Source organism: Mastigoproctus giganteus, chromosome 3, assembly GCF_048544385.1.
Source record: "Mastigoproctus giganteus isolate SK-2022 chromosome 3, ASM4854438v1, whole genome shotgun sequence".
NCBI classification, from domain to species: Eukaryota; Metazoa; Arthropoda; class Arachnida; order Uropygi; family Thelyphonidae; genus Mastigoproctus; species Mastigoproctus giganteus.
This window is the reverse complement of record NC_143577.1, coordinates 46,005,988-46,024,529: the sequence shown is the minus strand read 5'-3', so window position 1 is coordinate 46,024,529 and position 18,542 is coordinate 46,005,988. Positions and strand designations below refer to the sequence as shown.

At 32.8% G+C, this 18,542-nt stretch overlaps 1 protein-coding gene across 1 annotated transcript in view; it reads right to left on the bottom strand.

Moving 5' to 3' along the window:
* The window catches only part of LOC150087929 (uncharacterized), a 347,547-nt gene that overhangs the window by 98,990 nt on the left and 230,015 nt on the right, over positions 1 to 18,542 (bottom strand). The window contains exons 19-21 of the mRNA XM_090369967.1: positions 16,575 to 16,765; positions 13,923 to 14,073; positions 6,779 to 6,938 (exon numbers count right to left, since the gene is read on the bottom strand). Coding sequence (XP_090226093.1) covers positions 6,779 to 6,938; positions 13,923 to 14,073; positions 16,575 to 16,765 — 502 coding nt within the window. The remainder of the gene's footprint in view (positions 1 to 6,778; positions 6,939 to 13,922; positions 14,074 to 16,574; positions 16,766 to 18,542) is intronic.

Sequence of the window (18,542 nt, the reverse complement as noted above, 5' to 3'; positions counted from 1 at the left end):
AGGGGAAAAGGGAAGGGTTTTGCTTTCATAAAGGCAACTACGATGGTCTGAGACAGTATTTAAATTCTATACAGTGGGATCAACTAATGATGTTACCAACAGCAAATTCAAAATGGGAAGCATTCAAAGAACTTATCTTGGAAGCTACTAGACTTTACACACCAACTAAGAAATATTGTTCAAGGTTTAGGCCTAAATAGATGTCACTAATGAGACATATGGCAGAGAAGAAAAATGTATGGGATACATATAAATTAATGTGTGACATGGAAGCCTATGATAGATATAAGCTGGTCTGTAACTGAGTCACAAAGGAAATTAGGCAGGCAAAGGCAGATTATGAGAAATCCTTGGCAACGGATGCAAAGAAAAACAGAAAAGAGTTCTTTACCTATGTAAACTCTAGAAAGAAAGGGATGAATCAGATTGGTCCACTGGATATTGATGGTTCAACAGTTGGGGATCCTGCTCAGGTGGCTAACAAACTAAACGAATATTTTGCATCGACATTCACACATGAGGAGTTATTCGGGAAGGGGAATGCCAGAGGTGAAGTAAACTCTGGCAGTGAGCTAGATAATTTTGTAATAACTGAGAGGAAAGTGGAGGAGAAATTGTTGAGGATAAACATAAAAAAAGCACCTGGGGTGGATGGGATCTATCCAGTTATATTAAAGGAGGCAGCAAAGGAAGTAAGCAAACCCTTATCCATAATTATGACAGCTTCTTTGGACTCAGGGGAGATACCCCTAGACTGAAGATGTGCAAATGTGACCCCATTTCACAGAGAATCAAAGGCTGACACAAGTAATTATAGACCTGTGAGTTTAACTTCTGTTCCAGGAAAATTAATGGAGGCACTAGTTAAAGAAGCACTGCAGGATCATTTAGACAAGACTTCAGTTATAGCTCAGACACAGCATGGTTTTGTTAAGGGGAAGTCTTGCCTGACCTTTGTGACTGCATCATAGTATCCAATTTGATTGGATACTATGATGCAGTCACAAAGGAACTGGATGCAGGGAATAACTTTGATATTATATACTTGGATCTTAGAAAGGCTTTTGATACTGTTGCACATGGAAGACTGCTGCACAAATTGGAGCAGTGTGACATTGGAGGCAAATTGATGCTGTGGATAAAGGGGTGGCTGAGGGGGAGAAGACAGAGAGTGGTAATCAATGGACACTGCTCGTCGTGGACTAATGTTATTAGTGGAGTCCCTCAGGGCTCAGTGTTGGGTCCATTATTGTTTTCTGTATTCATAAATGATATTGATGATGGTATATCAAGCTTAATGTCGAAGTTTGCAGACGATACAAAGGTAGGCAGGGTTGTCAAGGACACTACTGACACTATGCTGCTGCAACAGGATCTGGAAAGGTTGAGCAGATGGGCTGAGAGGTGGCAAATGAAGTTTAACATTGACAAATGTAAAGTACTACACATGGGAAACAGCAACCCCAGAGCAACGTATCAACTCTGTGGTACAACACTGACAGTGGTAGAGAATGAAAGGGACCTGGGGGTGGTTGTGCAGGCAGATATGAAGTTCTCTGAGCAGTGCAGACGGGCTGCAAGAGTAGCTCATGGTGTATTGTCAATGATATGCAGGAATATTTCTAGCTGGGATAAGGAGGTGATTACTCCCTTGTATAAGGCAATGGTCAGGCCACACCTTGAGTACTGTATACAGGTCTGGAGGCCTCATTTCAAGAAGGATGTAGAGCTGCTGGAACGAGTACAGAGAAGGGCAACAAGATTGGTGAATGGAACAAAGGGGTGCTCTTACGAAGAAAGGCTTAAGTTTTGCAAATTACAGTGTCTGGAGACTGGTCACCAGCGAGGTGATCTTATAGAGGTGTATAAAGCCTTGAATGGTTTGAGCATGCTCAATGCTGATGGGATTCTTCCTCTCGCTCAGAATAATCACCTGAGATGGCATAAATTCAAATTGAGGAAAGACAGATGTAGGATAGACGTGCGGAAATCTGCCTTTAGCCAGCGGGTGGTTGGTTGGTGGAACAGACTTCCATCCCTTGTCGTGGAAGTTGATAGCCTAAATAAGTTTAAGGCTCAGCTGGATAGATATTTCGAAAGAACGGAGGGGTGAAGTGGAAGTGTTTTTTTTTTTTTTTTTGGCTGATGCTGCATAAGCTTGCTTTCTTGCATCATATGCCTCTACTAATGCTAACATCACCATAAGTGTATTATGTCTGAAGAAGTGTGTTCATAAAGTAAATTGCATGTTGTGCAAGTTGAACAACTAGCAATAACTTGCAGGGGAAACCTTCCACTTGAGACAGGATAATTACAGCCTCAAATGAAGAGGACTTTAGAAATTCACTGAAGGGAATCAAACCTAGACCTCTCCAAATGAATGGCAGATGGTGAGATATTGTATCAACCAGGATGCCATGGAGGGCTTATTAATATAATAAGAATTTTTTTTATATATATTTATATATTTAATAAAAGGATCACATAAATACAAGCTGTGTTCATCTTTCTGTGCATCTATTCACATTGCCCATTCATTCTTCCAATCAGTGCACAACAAACAAAATACAGGGCTTTAGCTACAATATATAGAAGCCTATGTTACATGTATGAAAAAGAAAAAAATAATTTCTGGCTTTCTATTTGTCTGATATTAATGAAATTTCAGATGGCTCAACAAATCTTTCTAAAAAAAGAGCTAAATTAGCATTAGCATTAATAATGGCATATGATGCAAGAAAGCAGCTTACAGCATCAAAAAAAAAAAAAAAAAACACACTTCCCATTTCATCTATCTATATAAAACTTCATAAAATTCCATCCATTGGGAGTTGAGTTGTTACGTACAGATGGATGGACATAGTGAAGACATCAGGCACTATACAAATATATGCTACTATATTTTTTCTGAATTTTAATTTTATTAACTATCCATTATCCATTTTAAAAACCAAACTGGGTGGAAGGAAAGGTGCATGAGGTTACTGAGAGAACTAGGATCCCAGGTAGAGAGACCTGGCAGTGGTTCTAGTGACTGTGGGTTAGATTGCCTTCTTAAACAATGCATGAATAGGGGATTGCTTTCCCCTCTCATTCTGCTCACAAAGAATCTCTCTCTCTCTCTCTCTCTCTCTGCATCACAAGGTGGCCTCAAAATAGCCCTTTTTATGGCACTGTTATCCTCTCAGTCTGGACTATTCACTGATATACCTTCGATTAACTCGGTGATCTAAGACCATAGCAATGGTCTTAGACAATCTCATTTTAGAGGTTTCTGCCTCTTTGTTTTATCCTACAGTGTGCTAGCTGGATGACAAAAGTGCAAGTTGCTAAAGGTTCAGATATAAAATCTGCAGAATCACTGATGGCTTTGGGCCACACCTTTCTACCAAACACAGTTTGAACAGGGGAGGGATGACTTACTTCCATGCCTTCTCTTATTATGAGATAAATATTTTGGAGGGTATTCTCTTCCAGAACAGTCCCTCCCATCTCATCCATTTTAAAAACCAAACTGGGTGGAAATTTCCTCCTTCAAATGGCCTATAACATATCAAGGAATTGACTTGCTGCCTCAGCGAGAGCACTTTCAGCTTCACCAGTGATACAAATATTCAGAATTTTGTCTTTCTAAACTTATCAATTTTGTCTTTAATCACTGACTTTCACAAGATGATTAAAAACTCAATACGATTTCCACAATAAAGGCCTGACTGAGCAGCATATGATGCTTCATTGTGTCATTCATCCAAATACAGTGGACTCTGCATTATGATTGGTTCGCTGTTCGATCAAGTCACTTTACGATGGACTCTCCATTTACTATATGATATGTGGTAAGTGCCAGTCATTGTGATCATGTTTGTGAATTGAATTTTAATTCTATTAAAGGACAATTCAAGTGAAAATAAGAGAAATATTATCCATAGGCTATAAAAGTAAAGATATAAAGGACAAATTTACGGTTTATTATATTGCCAATTAACAAATTTAAATGATATGTGAAAATTGGAAAAATATTTTCAACAGGTCAGCAAAATAAAAATATATTTACTTAATTGCTATAGTAATATGAACATGATAACTAACTGATATTTCTGTTCACTGACATTTTTTTTTTTGTTGTAAAATTTAAAACAGTAAAAAAGATAAGCATTCAATAACGAAGAACACGGCATGCATAAAATTGCAACTAATATGATACACACACAGTGAGATACGGAGTAACAAGTTTACAAAAATTAAAAAATAGGAATGAAAAGAATATTCTGAAAATTTATTTGTATTTTATATGATTAAAGATTCTATGGAAGGGGAAACACATTTTGCCATAATAACATAAAAACCCACAGAATTTAAGCCATTGGTATTATCACAAAAGCAATAAGATTGAGTTTACTACCCGTTTATAATTGAGTGAACTAACAGAAAAGCCCAATAAACTGGAAACTGCAAATTATTTTTATTGTTTTATGGTCACAAAGGCGTTCAAAGAAATATCACAAAGGCTTTCAAAATTGATTCTTATAACTGAACAATATGATAACGATGAAAGTGTAGTGCATTTTAATGATTTAAATTGGTTTTCTGAAATTTGATTCTATAAAGCAGATGATTCTATTAACTAGTGACCATGTTAAGAGCTGCCTACTTATTTCACTTTACGATGGACTTGGCTTATGATTGTCTCTGACCGACCACGTGTTCCTTCCTCTCAGCCAATAGCAGCATTTGTAAACGTGTTGACCGCATGTTTTGTTTTAGCATCCTTTAGTTGAAGTGATTTTTTATGTTGTGCTTTAATCAATATATTAGTTTTAATCAATTTTTTTAATCAATATGTATAAGTTCCATTATAAAAATCGCCTTTTAGAGAGATAAATAGCTTAGGTATATAGCAAAAATTTCAACTTCCGAGGCCTTGAAACGAATTACCAAAAAACAATGTGTTATTGGGTTCACATTATGATATTTTCATGATACGATGGTGTCTCTGGAACAGATTAATATCGTAAAGTGGGGGTCCACTGTATATAATATCTTCTCTACCTTCTCTACTATTTATTATATTACATGTTGTCCATGTTAATTTGGTAGCAGTTAAAGCGGTTGCAGCTTGAGCCAATGCTTTCACTTCCTTTGGTTGATTTAAAATAGTCTGCAGGTCAATTAATTTCTTCTCACCTAACTCAAACTACCTAATTACTTGCATTTTTACATCCAAAGATAGAGATTTTCTCACTTTGATATAATATGATCATTCCACTAGTAGGAGAGAGAGAGAGAGAGAGAGAGAGAGAGAGAGAGAGAGAGAGAGAGAGAGAGAGAGAGAGAGAGGGAGGGAGGGAGGGAGAATGAACACACACTAGTGAATCTCCTTGGGTGATTGGCTCAAGAGAATATATTCACAGTTGTGTTTACAAGACTGTTACTGCATTTATGTTTATTTTTTGTTCAACCATCTTGTGAATATTTTTTTTTTTTTTCTGTTTTTGGCAAACAAAAAGGTTTTCAGATTCATTAACAGATGCTACATATGAAAAGCTACTACTAAAAAGGCAATTTGTTTTTTCTAATGGTTATTTCCAGATTCCAGGAAAAAAAAAAAAAAAAAAACTCTCAGAGATTTGAAGCTTTATTAAAATGAGGAATATTATATTCAGGTCTGGAGACTGCCTAAACAAAAATACATGTTAACACCACTGGAGAGAATTCGAGGAAGGGTGACCTGATCAGTGCACATTGATGCACATATGAAGAACAGCTTAGAAACTGTGGACCGGAAAATTTCTGGAAAATTTAAAGGGAGATCTAACTGAGATGTGTTTACTTGCATGTATAAAACACTGAAAGAGTTTGAGATGTATAAAGCACTGAAAGAGTTTGAGTAAAATGAATGAGGAAGATCTGTTCTCTCTCGTGGGTGAGACAAAAACCAGCAGGAACAAATATAAAATTGCAGGTTGTCAAACACTAGAATAAACTGTTCCCCAACATGGCAGAGGTAGTAAGTCTGACTAAATTTAAGCTAGAATTAAATAGTTACCTTATGGAAATGGGAATAGTATGAATATGTTTTATTTATTATTTTACTTTATATTATTATTATTTTTATTTTATTTATTTATTTTTGGCTGATGCAGAAAAAGTCTGCTTCCTTGCATTATCTGGCCTTGTTAATACTAATAATGAATACTAAAGAACCTGAGGGGGCACAGTTTCAAATTGAGGAAAGACAGTTGTAGAATAGATGTGCGGAAATTTGCCTTTAGCCAGCGGGTAGTTGATTGGTGGAACAGGCTTCCATCTTTTGTTGTGGAAGTTGATAGCCTAAATAAATTTAAGGCTGAGCTGGCATTTGGAACAAATGGGAGGGATTTTTTTTTTTTTTGGCTGATGCTGCATAAGCTTGCTTTCTTGCATTGCATGCCTCTACTAATGCCAATAATAAAATGTGAAACTTGTATAATTAAGTAATAAAACAACTTAACATAAAAAGTTTATTTTTTAATTGCAAAGAATAAAAATAAAATATTTTATATAAAAACTATTTTAAAAACTTAATGGATCAACCAGTTTCACAAAAGAACTTAAACTGTTAATAAATTTTTTAAATTTAATTTTTTTTTATTCAGGGATGCAAAAAATATTTTTAAAAAAAAGTAACAAAAAAGATAAAACAGAGAGGAAAATATTAGGTAAAAAAAAATATCCCCATCTCTTCATTTAGTTTTAACTGTGAACTGTCATCATTTTAATTCTGAATTATTATACTTACCTACTCCAGGTTGTCCAGAATGGTCTGAGGCACTTATTCTTTTTTCTAAACTTTCCACACTGCTCTTAAGAGGTAGTGAACCCTGAGAAGATGTTAAGGATCTGGAGGACACGAGCTTTTGCAACCTTTCATTGTCTTGCTTCAGGCTCATCATCTCAGCCTGGATAACATTGTTATAATCTAGTAAATTTGGAATATTATAATAAATTCTTAGAATTTTTTAAAAATTTAATTGTACAAGTAAAGGTTTCTTGGGTGTATAATTTTGGCAAATGGTTTTTGGCAAAAGAAATCAATGGTTTCTTGGTTGGAATTAATTGTATTACGGAATTTCTTACCATACGTTGCAAAGCAAATTGCATAAAGCTGCACTCTTTGTAATACATATTGTATGATTTCTGTAAATAATATGCACTTTTCTGGGTCACCAAGAAACTTGTAATGTTATTCCAACATTATCATTTATCCACTCATTCATTACCATTTACCTACCCACCACAGTCACCTATTGTATTAATCCATTAACTAACTCATAAAAGCACCATCAGTCATCATTTACCTACCCACCACAGTCACCTATTGTATTAATGCATTAACTAACTGAAAAAAGCACCATCAGTCATTGTATTGTTCTCGTTACTAGGAAAAAAAAACCCTACTCAAATTATCAAAAAAAAATAACAGTTTCTCACTTGAATGGCCAATTTGAGAAGCCTGTTGAAATAAAAGGATTATGTACAACTTATGGCCAATATACAATAAAAAAATGTCTGAATAATAGTAATATAATAAAGTTTGCATAATTGCAAAATAAAAAAATATATATATTTAGAAAGATGGAAGGTGTCTCAATAAATTTGCATTATCAAAAAATAAGTTTCTCACTTGAATGGCCAATTTGAGAAGCCGGCTGAAATCAAAGGATTATGTACAACTTATGGCCAATATACAATTAAAAAAATGTCTGCATAATAGTAATGTAATAAAGTTTGCATAATTGCAAAATAAAAAATATATATATTTAGAAAGATGGAAGGTGTTTCAATAAATTTGCATTTATGACTATCAAAAGTAAACTAAACTTCAAGAAAAATTGAATGATCCACACAATTACACCATAATAATAAAACTCATTTTTTTAGCATTATGTTATGGAAACTTTGCTGATTCCTTGATCACATATATTGATATGTGATCAAGGAATATAATACAACAGACAAAGAACAAAAATACAATATAAACCCTCAATACACTTCAGCAAAGTACTAATATCATATCAAACAAGCCAAATATTTAGCTTATAAGAACTGCATACATAAAATGATCATAAATGGTGTCCAAATAATCCCACTCAAATATCTTTAGCATTATTTCTATTTATGATATTATTAAATTTTTAATGTAAATGGCCTCTTATTTTTCTTTTAGTAAAACTCCTTTCATTCCCCATGATAGTGAAACTGTTTTTTTTTTTTTAAGCCTTTTTACAGATATATGCATATTCTGTAATTTCAGGAGGTTTTATTCTTACCTTTTCAATATGTTTTAGGTTTTCCCCTAATTTTGTCTAATGTATGAAATGTTGCCCTGATGCATAACTTACCTCATCTACAGATTTTTTGTAAATAATGTGCCTTCTGTCAAAATAATTGTATGGAGTATCAATACACATAATCAAGGAACTGGCAAAGGTTCCATAACTTAATGATAAAAATAAGCTAGTTTTTTTTGTTTTTTTTATTGTGGTGCAAGAAAATCTGGATAATTCACTTTTTCCTTCTTTTGTGGAAATAACCCACAAAAAGAATGGCTCATTAAAAAGCATAATTAAGTAAATTAAAGTTACATTTCATTGTATTATAACATAATTAAATAGTATCATAATTATTTTGTTACATAATGCTTTTTTAAAAAGAAATGTTTGAATTTTTAGAGTTTACCCAAAATACAGGGTATGTCAAAATTACGTGGTGTAAAGGTCAAAACCTTATTCTAATTAAAACTCAGAATGATGCCAGTTAGAACTCCTAGCAGTGATAGTGAAATTATACTACTCGCCTAAAGAATTTATAATTAACTTTAGAGTTGACAGAACTAACAACTATGGTTGTGTGCCAGCCAAAACAATGGGTCATTAAAAAACATTATGATAAACATAAAAAATAATGGTTGATCTATCAAGAGCCTTTAGAGACAGTTGATCTGTCTCTAAAACCTCGAAAGCACATAAATACAGTATTGATTACAATTAATACTATTAACACTAAAGTCCCATGGAACTGAAAAAAAGAAACAATAACAACAGTGAACAATAGCTCAGGGGGGCAATGTGAATAAAGTTGGAGTAACAAGTCCAAATTCATCAAGAAAAAGTGAAAGGACACACAGATGAACAAGATCCTGTAAGAGTGTGGTAGAGAAATTAAGGGCAAATTGGCCATAAAAAGAAATCAAAAGTAAAAGGATAACTGACAGAAAACAAAAGAGGAATCAGAAGATATGGAAGTAAGAAATACCCGAGTAAATGGAAGAAGAGAAGAAAATCATCAAATCGTTTGACAAAGCAAGTCAACTGTCATTATAATTATTGAAAACATCTATATGGAAATGCTTTATTTAATCTATGTATCCTCTATGAACATGTATTGTTTTTAGATATTCACTCACCTGAAACAACCAAACTTTCATGTTCCTTTCTAAGTTCAACCACTTTAGGTTTATGGGCAAAAGTAACAGCTATGTTTCACCATACTATTTTCATATATCACTCATCACAACTGTGGTTATTATAAGCATGTGAAAATGTAAGTATGACAATTTCTAAAAAAAATTTCTGTGGCAAAATTTAACCTCTCAGAAAAATTTCTAAAAATTTTTCTGAGGGATTAAATTATGAGGGATAGTATCTGTCTAGTAAAGATATGAGGCAATGCGAAAAAAATAATTGTCTAAAATCCAGAAATTTGGCAATTGTCCCTCTTTCCCTCTCCTTCTAATGCACATAAATGTGGGACATCATAAACCAGTTGGTTTCTCTGTGTTAGCATAACATGTGCAGCAGCAACAACCATTACTGAAAACAGTATTTTGATTGTTGATGGGCAGATCACCTATCATAATTAAAAGATCAATATTAATTATAACAGGTGATTAAAAGATGAAATCATGTTTATTTATTTCATGGTCTACAGGATAATTTTCTAGTCACCAAGCCTGAGCCGAGCTATGTATTTGCATAACTGTCTGTAACTGTAAGTATTCTGGGAATGGAGCTTCTCTGCAATGCTACTGGAAGAATAAACCACACACCTCTGTCTGAGATTGATTAACTCAATCTTGCTGGAGAAGGTCTAGAAAATATAAGATTCAAATACAAAATTTTTCAAGTGAGTACCATATAATAAGCCCACTATACTGAAACCAGTGCACAAATACTCATACATAAATTAAATAATGAATTTAAACTTCTTTTGAATGACTTTTGCAAGACCAAAAAAAAATTAACTATTTCTGTTTTATATTTACATGGGTACCTATAAATCATTGCAGATATATAAATAAAATGCAATGTATTCATATAAATTTGATAATAGAGAGCTATTAAGTGCTCGATAATTCCTATATTCTATTATATTATGAAATAGATATAGGAAGCTTCTATTTCATATCTATATCTATATATAGATATATCTATTTATCCTATATCTATTTCATATATTATGAAATAGATATAGGATTTTAGATATAGGAAGCTTCTTTTCCAACCAACTCTCCTGGTCCAACGTGCTAATATTTCTTTGGGAAGGCGATATCAATTTTACAAAACATGTGGGACATCTTCCCCACTGTCAGAACCGTACTGTTCAGACCCCTCAGTCTCAAGACTTCTGTCTTCAAACGCCATACTTCTGGCAGCAAGGAAACCATTATGTGGATTGACATAAAATTAAATTTTGAAGGTCTAAACCGCTTAATAAATATGGACCGATTATTTTCTTCAGTCCAGTAGCTTGACATTAGAGTTAAATTTAGGGGTCTAAAAAAGTTTAATGGATATGGGGGGGATTATTCTCTACATTCCTTAAGTCGGACTAGAACTTTTCAGGGCATCATGTTCACAGGAATAGAGCAACTCACAATTAATCCGAAACTTTTGTCTTATGTTATAGTGTTTGTTCTTCATGCATGCGTATAAGTAACCAATCGTCGGACAATAGGAATAGTCTACAGATATTGATTGAAGTTTCATGTAGTTTCATCTCTAAGGTTTCCACAATAAGTAGTTTGTGGTAGTTGTATTGAATATTTATAATTTTTGTTTCATTAAAGCTGAATAAATGTCGTTCATTTATTGCGTAGAAAGAAAGTTCCGATGCATTTGAACGACCCGCCCGCACCGAAGCTTGGTGTTGTTTTGCTCGAAGCTGTGCCACTCCCATGGTAGATCCTATATAAACAGCATCGCAATTTTTGAATGGGATGCTGTATACTAGGTCATGCTGTGATTGGAATGTGGTGTTTGAAGATAGATTTCTGAAGAATGTGTATAATTTGTTCATGGGTTTTGCTATGATTTTCATGTCGGTTCCCTTGCATATTTGGTTAAGTTTATTGTACCAGTACTTGACATATGGAATGGTGATGAAATGTATTTTGGTCTTGTCGGATTTTTGTGCAATGTTTGTTGCGAGGTTGTTGTTATTTATTTTTTCACGGGCTATTGTTTTAATTTTGTTTATATAGGTTAGCAGGTAACCCCTATTTGAGAATCTTCTAGTTAATTCATTTATTTCTGTCGTTAGAGAAATCTGGATGGAAGAATATTTAAAGGCATTAAGAAATTGATTCAGCATGACCGATATTTTGTATGGTTGGGGATGATAACTGTGGAAATGCAAAAGCATCTCCTTATTAGTGTGTTTTCTGTATAGGCTGAAATTTAGTTTTTGGTCTAATCTGTGTATGATAAAATTAAAGAAATTTATGGAGTGGGTTTCTGCTTCAATTTCTAATTCAAATTTTAATCTCTGATGGATGTTAATAAAAACCTGTAGAATATATTGTTTATGGTCAAATGATCTGTGATAATTAGGATGTCATCCAGATATCTTCCGTAATATGCGATCTGTGGTATAAATGGATCAAGATGGATCTTTTCTAATTTGTCTAAGTATAGTTCAGCAATGAGTCCACTGATGTTTAGGCTCATTTGGAGGCCGAAAATCTGTCTGTATATTTTTCGTTGAAAGAGAATGTAATTAACATTTACATTTCTGCTTCAATTCCTAATTCAAATTTTAATCTCTGATGGATGTTATTAAAAACCTGTAGAATATATTGTTTATGGTCAAATGATCTGTGATAATTAGGATGTCATCCAAATATCTTCCATAATATGTGATCTGTGGTATAAATGGATCAAGATGGATCTTTTCTAATTTGTCTAAGTATAGTTCTGCAATGAATCCACTGATGTTTAGGCTCATTTGGAGGCCGAAAATCTGCATATTTTTCCTTGAAAGAGAATGTAATTAACATTTACTAATAGTTTTGTTAGTTTGAAGATTGTCTTTGGGGAGTCTGGTGTTATTAATTTTTATGTTATCATCGTTTAAGTAGGCCCAGACTATGTCTAAGGTGTAAGGTACATTTACGTTAGTGTATAGTGAAGTCACATCCAGTGAATATAACTTCATATCCTCTTTGATATGAAGATTCCATCGGGGCATCGTGTTCACAGGAACACGATGCCCCGAAAATTTCTAGTCCAGCTTAAGGAATGTAGAGAATAATCCCCCCCCCCCCACCACCATATTCATTAAACTTTTTTAGATCCCAAAATTTAACTCTAATGTCAAGCTACTGACTGAAGAAAATAATCGGTCCATATTTATTAAGCGGTTTAGACCTTCAAAATTTAATTTTATGTCAATCCACGTAATGGTTTCCTTGCTGGCAGAGGTATGGTGTTTGAAGACAGAAGTCCTGAGCGCTCAAGGTTGAGACCAAGGGGTCTGAACACTACGGTTCTGACAGTGGGGAAGATGTCCCACATGTTTTGTAAAATTGATTGTAAAATTAAAATAGAATTGAAGTGAATATAACTTCATATCCTCCTTGATATGAAGATTCCATATCAAGGAATCTTCATATCAAGGAATCTTCATACCCCCCCCCCCATATCCATTAAACTTTTTTAGACCCCTAAATTTAACTCTAATGTCGAGCTACTGACTGAAGAAAATAATCGGTCCATATTTATTAAGCGGTTTAGACCTTCAAAATTTAATTTTATGTCAATCCACGTAATGGTTTCCTTGCTGCCAGAGGTATGGTGTTTGAAGACAGAAGTCTTAAGTGCTCAAGGTTGAGACCGAGGGGTCTGAACACTACGGTTCTGACAGTGGGGAAGATGTCCCACATGTTTTGTAAAATTGATATCGCCTTCCCAAAGAATTATTAGCGCGTTGGACCAGGAGAGTTGGTTGGAAAAGATGCTTTCTATATCTAAAATAAAGGTAATCCCTGTTGTTTCATAATTCATATAAATATAAATTTTTGCAGTTAAATTCATATAAATTTACTGCAAAAAAAAATAATAATAAATAAACAGAAAAAAGAATAAAAATTAGAAGAAAAAAAAACAATAAAATCACAAAATAAAACAAGTTCCTAATAAAACTTAAGCACAACATCACCAACATATGTAGTCAGGAGCAAAGGCCCCCATTTGTCCTACTGTTCCACCATCCCTGAAAATGCACAGAGATTTCATAAAACTGAAATTCTCAAACATTTTCTGGACATGAAAGTCCAGCCATTAACAAATTCAATAATTAAAAATTGTGTTAATTAAAGATATAGGCATAACTACAGAATATTCAGTTCCTTCACGAATATATAGCTATAGATGAAGATCACAGCTTATTTACAATTGGACTATTACCACTATTCTGATTGGTTGCTAAACTTATAAATGTACTTCTCAAAACAAATCACTTAACTGCATTCACCAGACCACTGTTGCCGATCAAGGCAGCCAGCTAGCAAGAAAACTTAATACTAATTGAAAGTACCTAAGAGATATACATTTGTAATTATAAGATAAGAGATGTCAATTAGAAGAATTTGAGAAACTACTTACTCTCATTTTACTAACAGTCTCCTTGAGATTTTCTAGTTGATGTACAGAAGACAGTGCTTCTAAACGAATATCTGTTAAAATCATATCCTTCTCTCTTAGCTGCTTCTTTAGTTCTTTCACAGTTAAACTGTCTGTATCCTTATCATATATCCTAAAAGGAATAATCTGATACTTAGCCAAATTATTTACATAACTCTGTTATTACTGCTTTTTCCTCTAATTTCAATGATGATGATATTTAATTACTCATACAATTACCATATTATGCGGAAAGTATGCTGAAAAAAGAAAAATTACAGTGTTCTTTAGGTAATCTTGTAATAAAAGGATTAAAAATTTATTTTTCATTATGAAAACTAGTATGTTTTTATAGTTACATAAAAAAGTCCAAGAGCATTTTCAATGTATAGTTACACATGCACACAAGGCTATAATATAATAGGAGGCTTTATTTATGCGAATTTACTATCATTCAAAAACTGATTTTTTTTTTACTTATAGTGGAGTATCATTTATGATAACTTGAGGAAAAGCTTTTATACATGATGATTCAAAAAAGAAGTAAACAGTTTCAAAAAAAAAAAAAAATCATAGAAATGAAGACTAGCATTTATTACTACTAGGACATAAGCAGAGGTGCAAAAAATCTTTGAAAGCTTCCAATGAACCCTACAGATCCACAAGTAACATGGAAGACATTCATTCAATAGTCCATATCTTCCCCAGCTGTTGCCAATAGTATGTCTGATGCCACTGCCTCAACAATCCAACATTTCAGTTTAGGATTTTCTCTTCGCAATGGTGCACAAACACAGCAACCTTGACATCTCCACAAAAAGAAGTAACGTGGTATTAGCAGGCAGTTAAAAAAAAAAAAAAAAAACTATCATTTGGTATTTGAGAATTTCCTCTTATGCATGGTTGGTATTTCATAAACATCAAGAAGTTATTACTTCTTGAATCACCCTGTATTATTATGCTAGAATGTCGTACTAGAATAAAATATTTATGAAAATTATAATAAACTGTGCAGCTAAATGTAACAATCACTTCCATATGCAATAAAAGCTGAGTAATTCATTTTGAATTAGCAATAAGTCCTAATTCTATTTCAGGTCGTGCACCTCTGCCAGGTTAAATTATAACTTTCCATCAAAAACTAAAAGAAATAATAATGTAGAGTAGAATATAATATTATCAGAATAGATAGAATTCTATGTTAAATCAAAACATGTTTTAATAATATTAAAATCTTCCCTTTCACAAATATTTATTCACACCATCCTCTTCCACTTTCTGTTGAGAATCACAGCAAAGCTCTTTAATTTGTGTTTGTCATTTGATTTTAATACCTGCACTAACTGCAATTTGTAAGCTTTCAAAAGTAACTGCTACCAGAGAATATGGCAAAATGTTGCTTGAAGCATATTCAATTCATTGCTAAATTTTTAAGTGGACTTTTGTGGGCTTCACTAAAAACTTCTCTTACATGTTTCGATGTTTCATTAGTGGTAAGGGGAAAACCCTGACTCTTCCCCTTACAGGTACAGTATGTTCTAAAACTGATTATACACCATGTTGTGGTAGATCCTTTTAGTAACATGTACAAAAGTCACATTAGTCACTGAATTTGTCTTTGAAAACTGGATGATTTTTCCCATAGAGAAAAGCAATTTTAACAACACATTCCCTATGAGATAGAACTTATATTTCCAGCGGCAGTTAAAAAAAAACAAAAAAAAACTATCATTTGGTATTTGAGGATTTCCTCTTATGCATGGTTGATGATTCATAAACATCAAGAAGTTATTACTTCTTGAATCACCCTGTATTATTATGCTAGAATGTCATACTAGAATAAAATATTTATGAAAATTATAATAAACTGTGCAACTAAATTTAACAATCACTTTCATATGCAATAAAAGTCGAGTAATTCATTTTGAATTAGCAATAAGTCCTAATTCTATTTCAGGTGGTGCACCTCCGCCAGGTTAAATTATAACTTTCCATCAAAAACTAAAAGAAATAATAATGTAGAGTAGAACATAATATTATCAGAATAAATAGAATTCTATGTCTATGTTAAATCAAAACATGTTAATAATATTAAAATCTTCTCTTTCACAAATATTTATTCAAATGTGGATTTATTCTTAGGTGTTTTAGTAATTATAAAGTACAGTATTTTAACTTATGACTCAATCTCTGATAACTTTTACTAATACAAATAATGTCTTTTTTTTTAAAATAAATCAAATAAGTAAGACTGTATTAAATAGTTCATTAATGGAATAAAAAAATAAAATATCTTAGAAAAAATACTGTAATAAGAAAATAAAAGGTATATTCAAATTAAGTTAATTGTGCCATTACTAAAGTACATAATGGACAAGCAATGAAGAGTAATAAGACTAACAGTCTTAGACTAATAGACTTATTACTCTTCATTGATAATAAATATTCAGAACTGAAAAAGAGCTGCATCATAAAAAAAAATCCAGTAAATGGTTAATTCATAATATCTAATTGATATATTGAATTGAATTTTCAAACCTTAGTCAGAGCTTTGCATAATTCAAAACTGATTTTATTAAAGTTAGGAAATAAAGATAAATTTTAAAATTTTCCTAAATTTGCCAAAATACTTACGCAGAAGAAGACTGGGAAACTTTCAGACCTTGTCCAGAACTCAATCCATTAACTGGATGAGCACCACTCAGCAGAGGAGAGTTGGGTGTAGAGGAGTCTGACTGTAATTGATGGAGATCCTCTACGTCAGATACAGAACCATTTTTATTTTTCTTACTGCGTGAGAAAGCTTTGCTGAAAGAACTCCTCAGCTGTAACAGAAAATATATAAACTGAAACTAAGCATATTGTTATTCATACAGACTTGCCAACTTTCAACATTTTAAACAATAGGATTTTAAATTTGACCTTGAAATTAACTTTAACTGACTTTTCTTATTTTCTTATGAAACTTTTATATTAACTTTTGGTCATCAAATAGATTATGATGACCAAAAGTTATTATTAAACTCCAACAGTTAAAACTTTATTTTAGAGAATTAATTTAATGTTTTAAAACTTCAAAACAATTATTTTAAATTGCTATTTATTACTTAAGAATTTTATTACAAAACCATTAAGTTGTGTATATCAGCATGCTTACAAATATGTATTACAAATTTTACAGTTTCATATCTGCCTTCTTTGCCTTCTGAAATACAGAGTCCAAGTTTTGCTCAAAATCATGTTCCCTAGATTTTAATTAAGAGTTTGTCCAATTTGTGATCAGAAAGATCAGCACAAACAACTTAGTGGCAATTATACTCTCTAATCAATGACAGAATAGATACTCAGCATACCGAACAATGTCTTCTTACATAAGTTCTAATTACTAATTCCTGTCTACACATAACTAGTAGATCTTGCCTATGTTCCTTCATTTGTAAATAATTGACTATATCATTAAGATTTTTACTAAATATAGTTTATTAAGCTATTCACCTAAACTACTATACATTAAGGTAACGTTTCAGGTATCTTACAAATACCCAATATCAGACCGTACTGCTGACAGACTACTCTTGCTGATGCTGAATATTAATTTAATCATTATTATTTAATCATTTTTTGTTTTACAGTTCCCTTCTCTCTAACTGGCTTTGCAATTCAGCCTATAATTTTTGTTTAATTCATTAAATCATATAGGATATTCACATTCTTTGTCTCTTTCTCACGCCTACAATATCTCTCCAATTTCTGCTTTCCTTTTAGGTATGGTATTTTGCATAATTTATGCATCCATCTTAGCACTTTTTAACAAACTTATCAATTCTACCTCACACACATACACTTTTGTATCCTTTGTTGCTGCTTTGCACACTCAGGTGTATTTGTCATGCCATCTTTATATTTCTTTTTATCTCTCCATTACCACTTCACTTTTCAACCCATTATTTTACCTATATATAAAAAACACACACACACCATAAGGTACATAAAAGCAGGATTATATATATATATATATATATATATATATATATTAGGTCAAGGTCCCGATAGATTTTGATTTTCGAATGGTGGTGAAATATTTTTTGGCAGGAAGTATTACTGGTAGTTAAGGCCTAACTAACTGGCTAGCCATATTTGTACTAGCAGTTGTTGGATTGCCTATAGTTCCATGTTAACTATTAACATGGGATCAAGTTAACAAAAATATAAATGTATAGTTTGGAAAGCTTAGAGATTTAACGAAGGAGGAGAGAGGAAATAAAGGAAATTATTAAAGATTGAGTCAAGAAGGTTAGGAATATAGCTAGGGAGAAATTAGGAAGGTGACTTCCTTTCACATGGTTGTCTCTCTGCTACTTCCTCGAGGGCTTTGAGCAGATAGATAGCCATACTAAAAAATGCCTTTGGCATTCTTTTAGTACGGCTATTATACTCTCGTACTAAAAAATGCCTTTGGCATTCTTTTAGGACGGACGGATGGATGGACAGACAGACAGATAGAAGTTAGTAGTTATGAAAAGCAATGTGCTAACATTACAGTACTCGTAACGCTAATTATGGAGAACAAAGGGTGAAAACGGAACAGAAATCGCTATCACG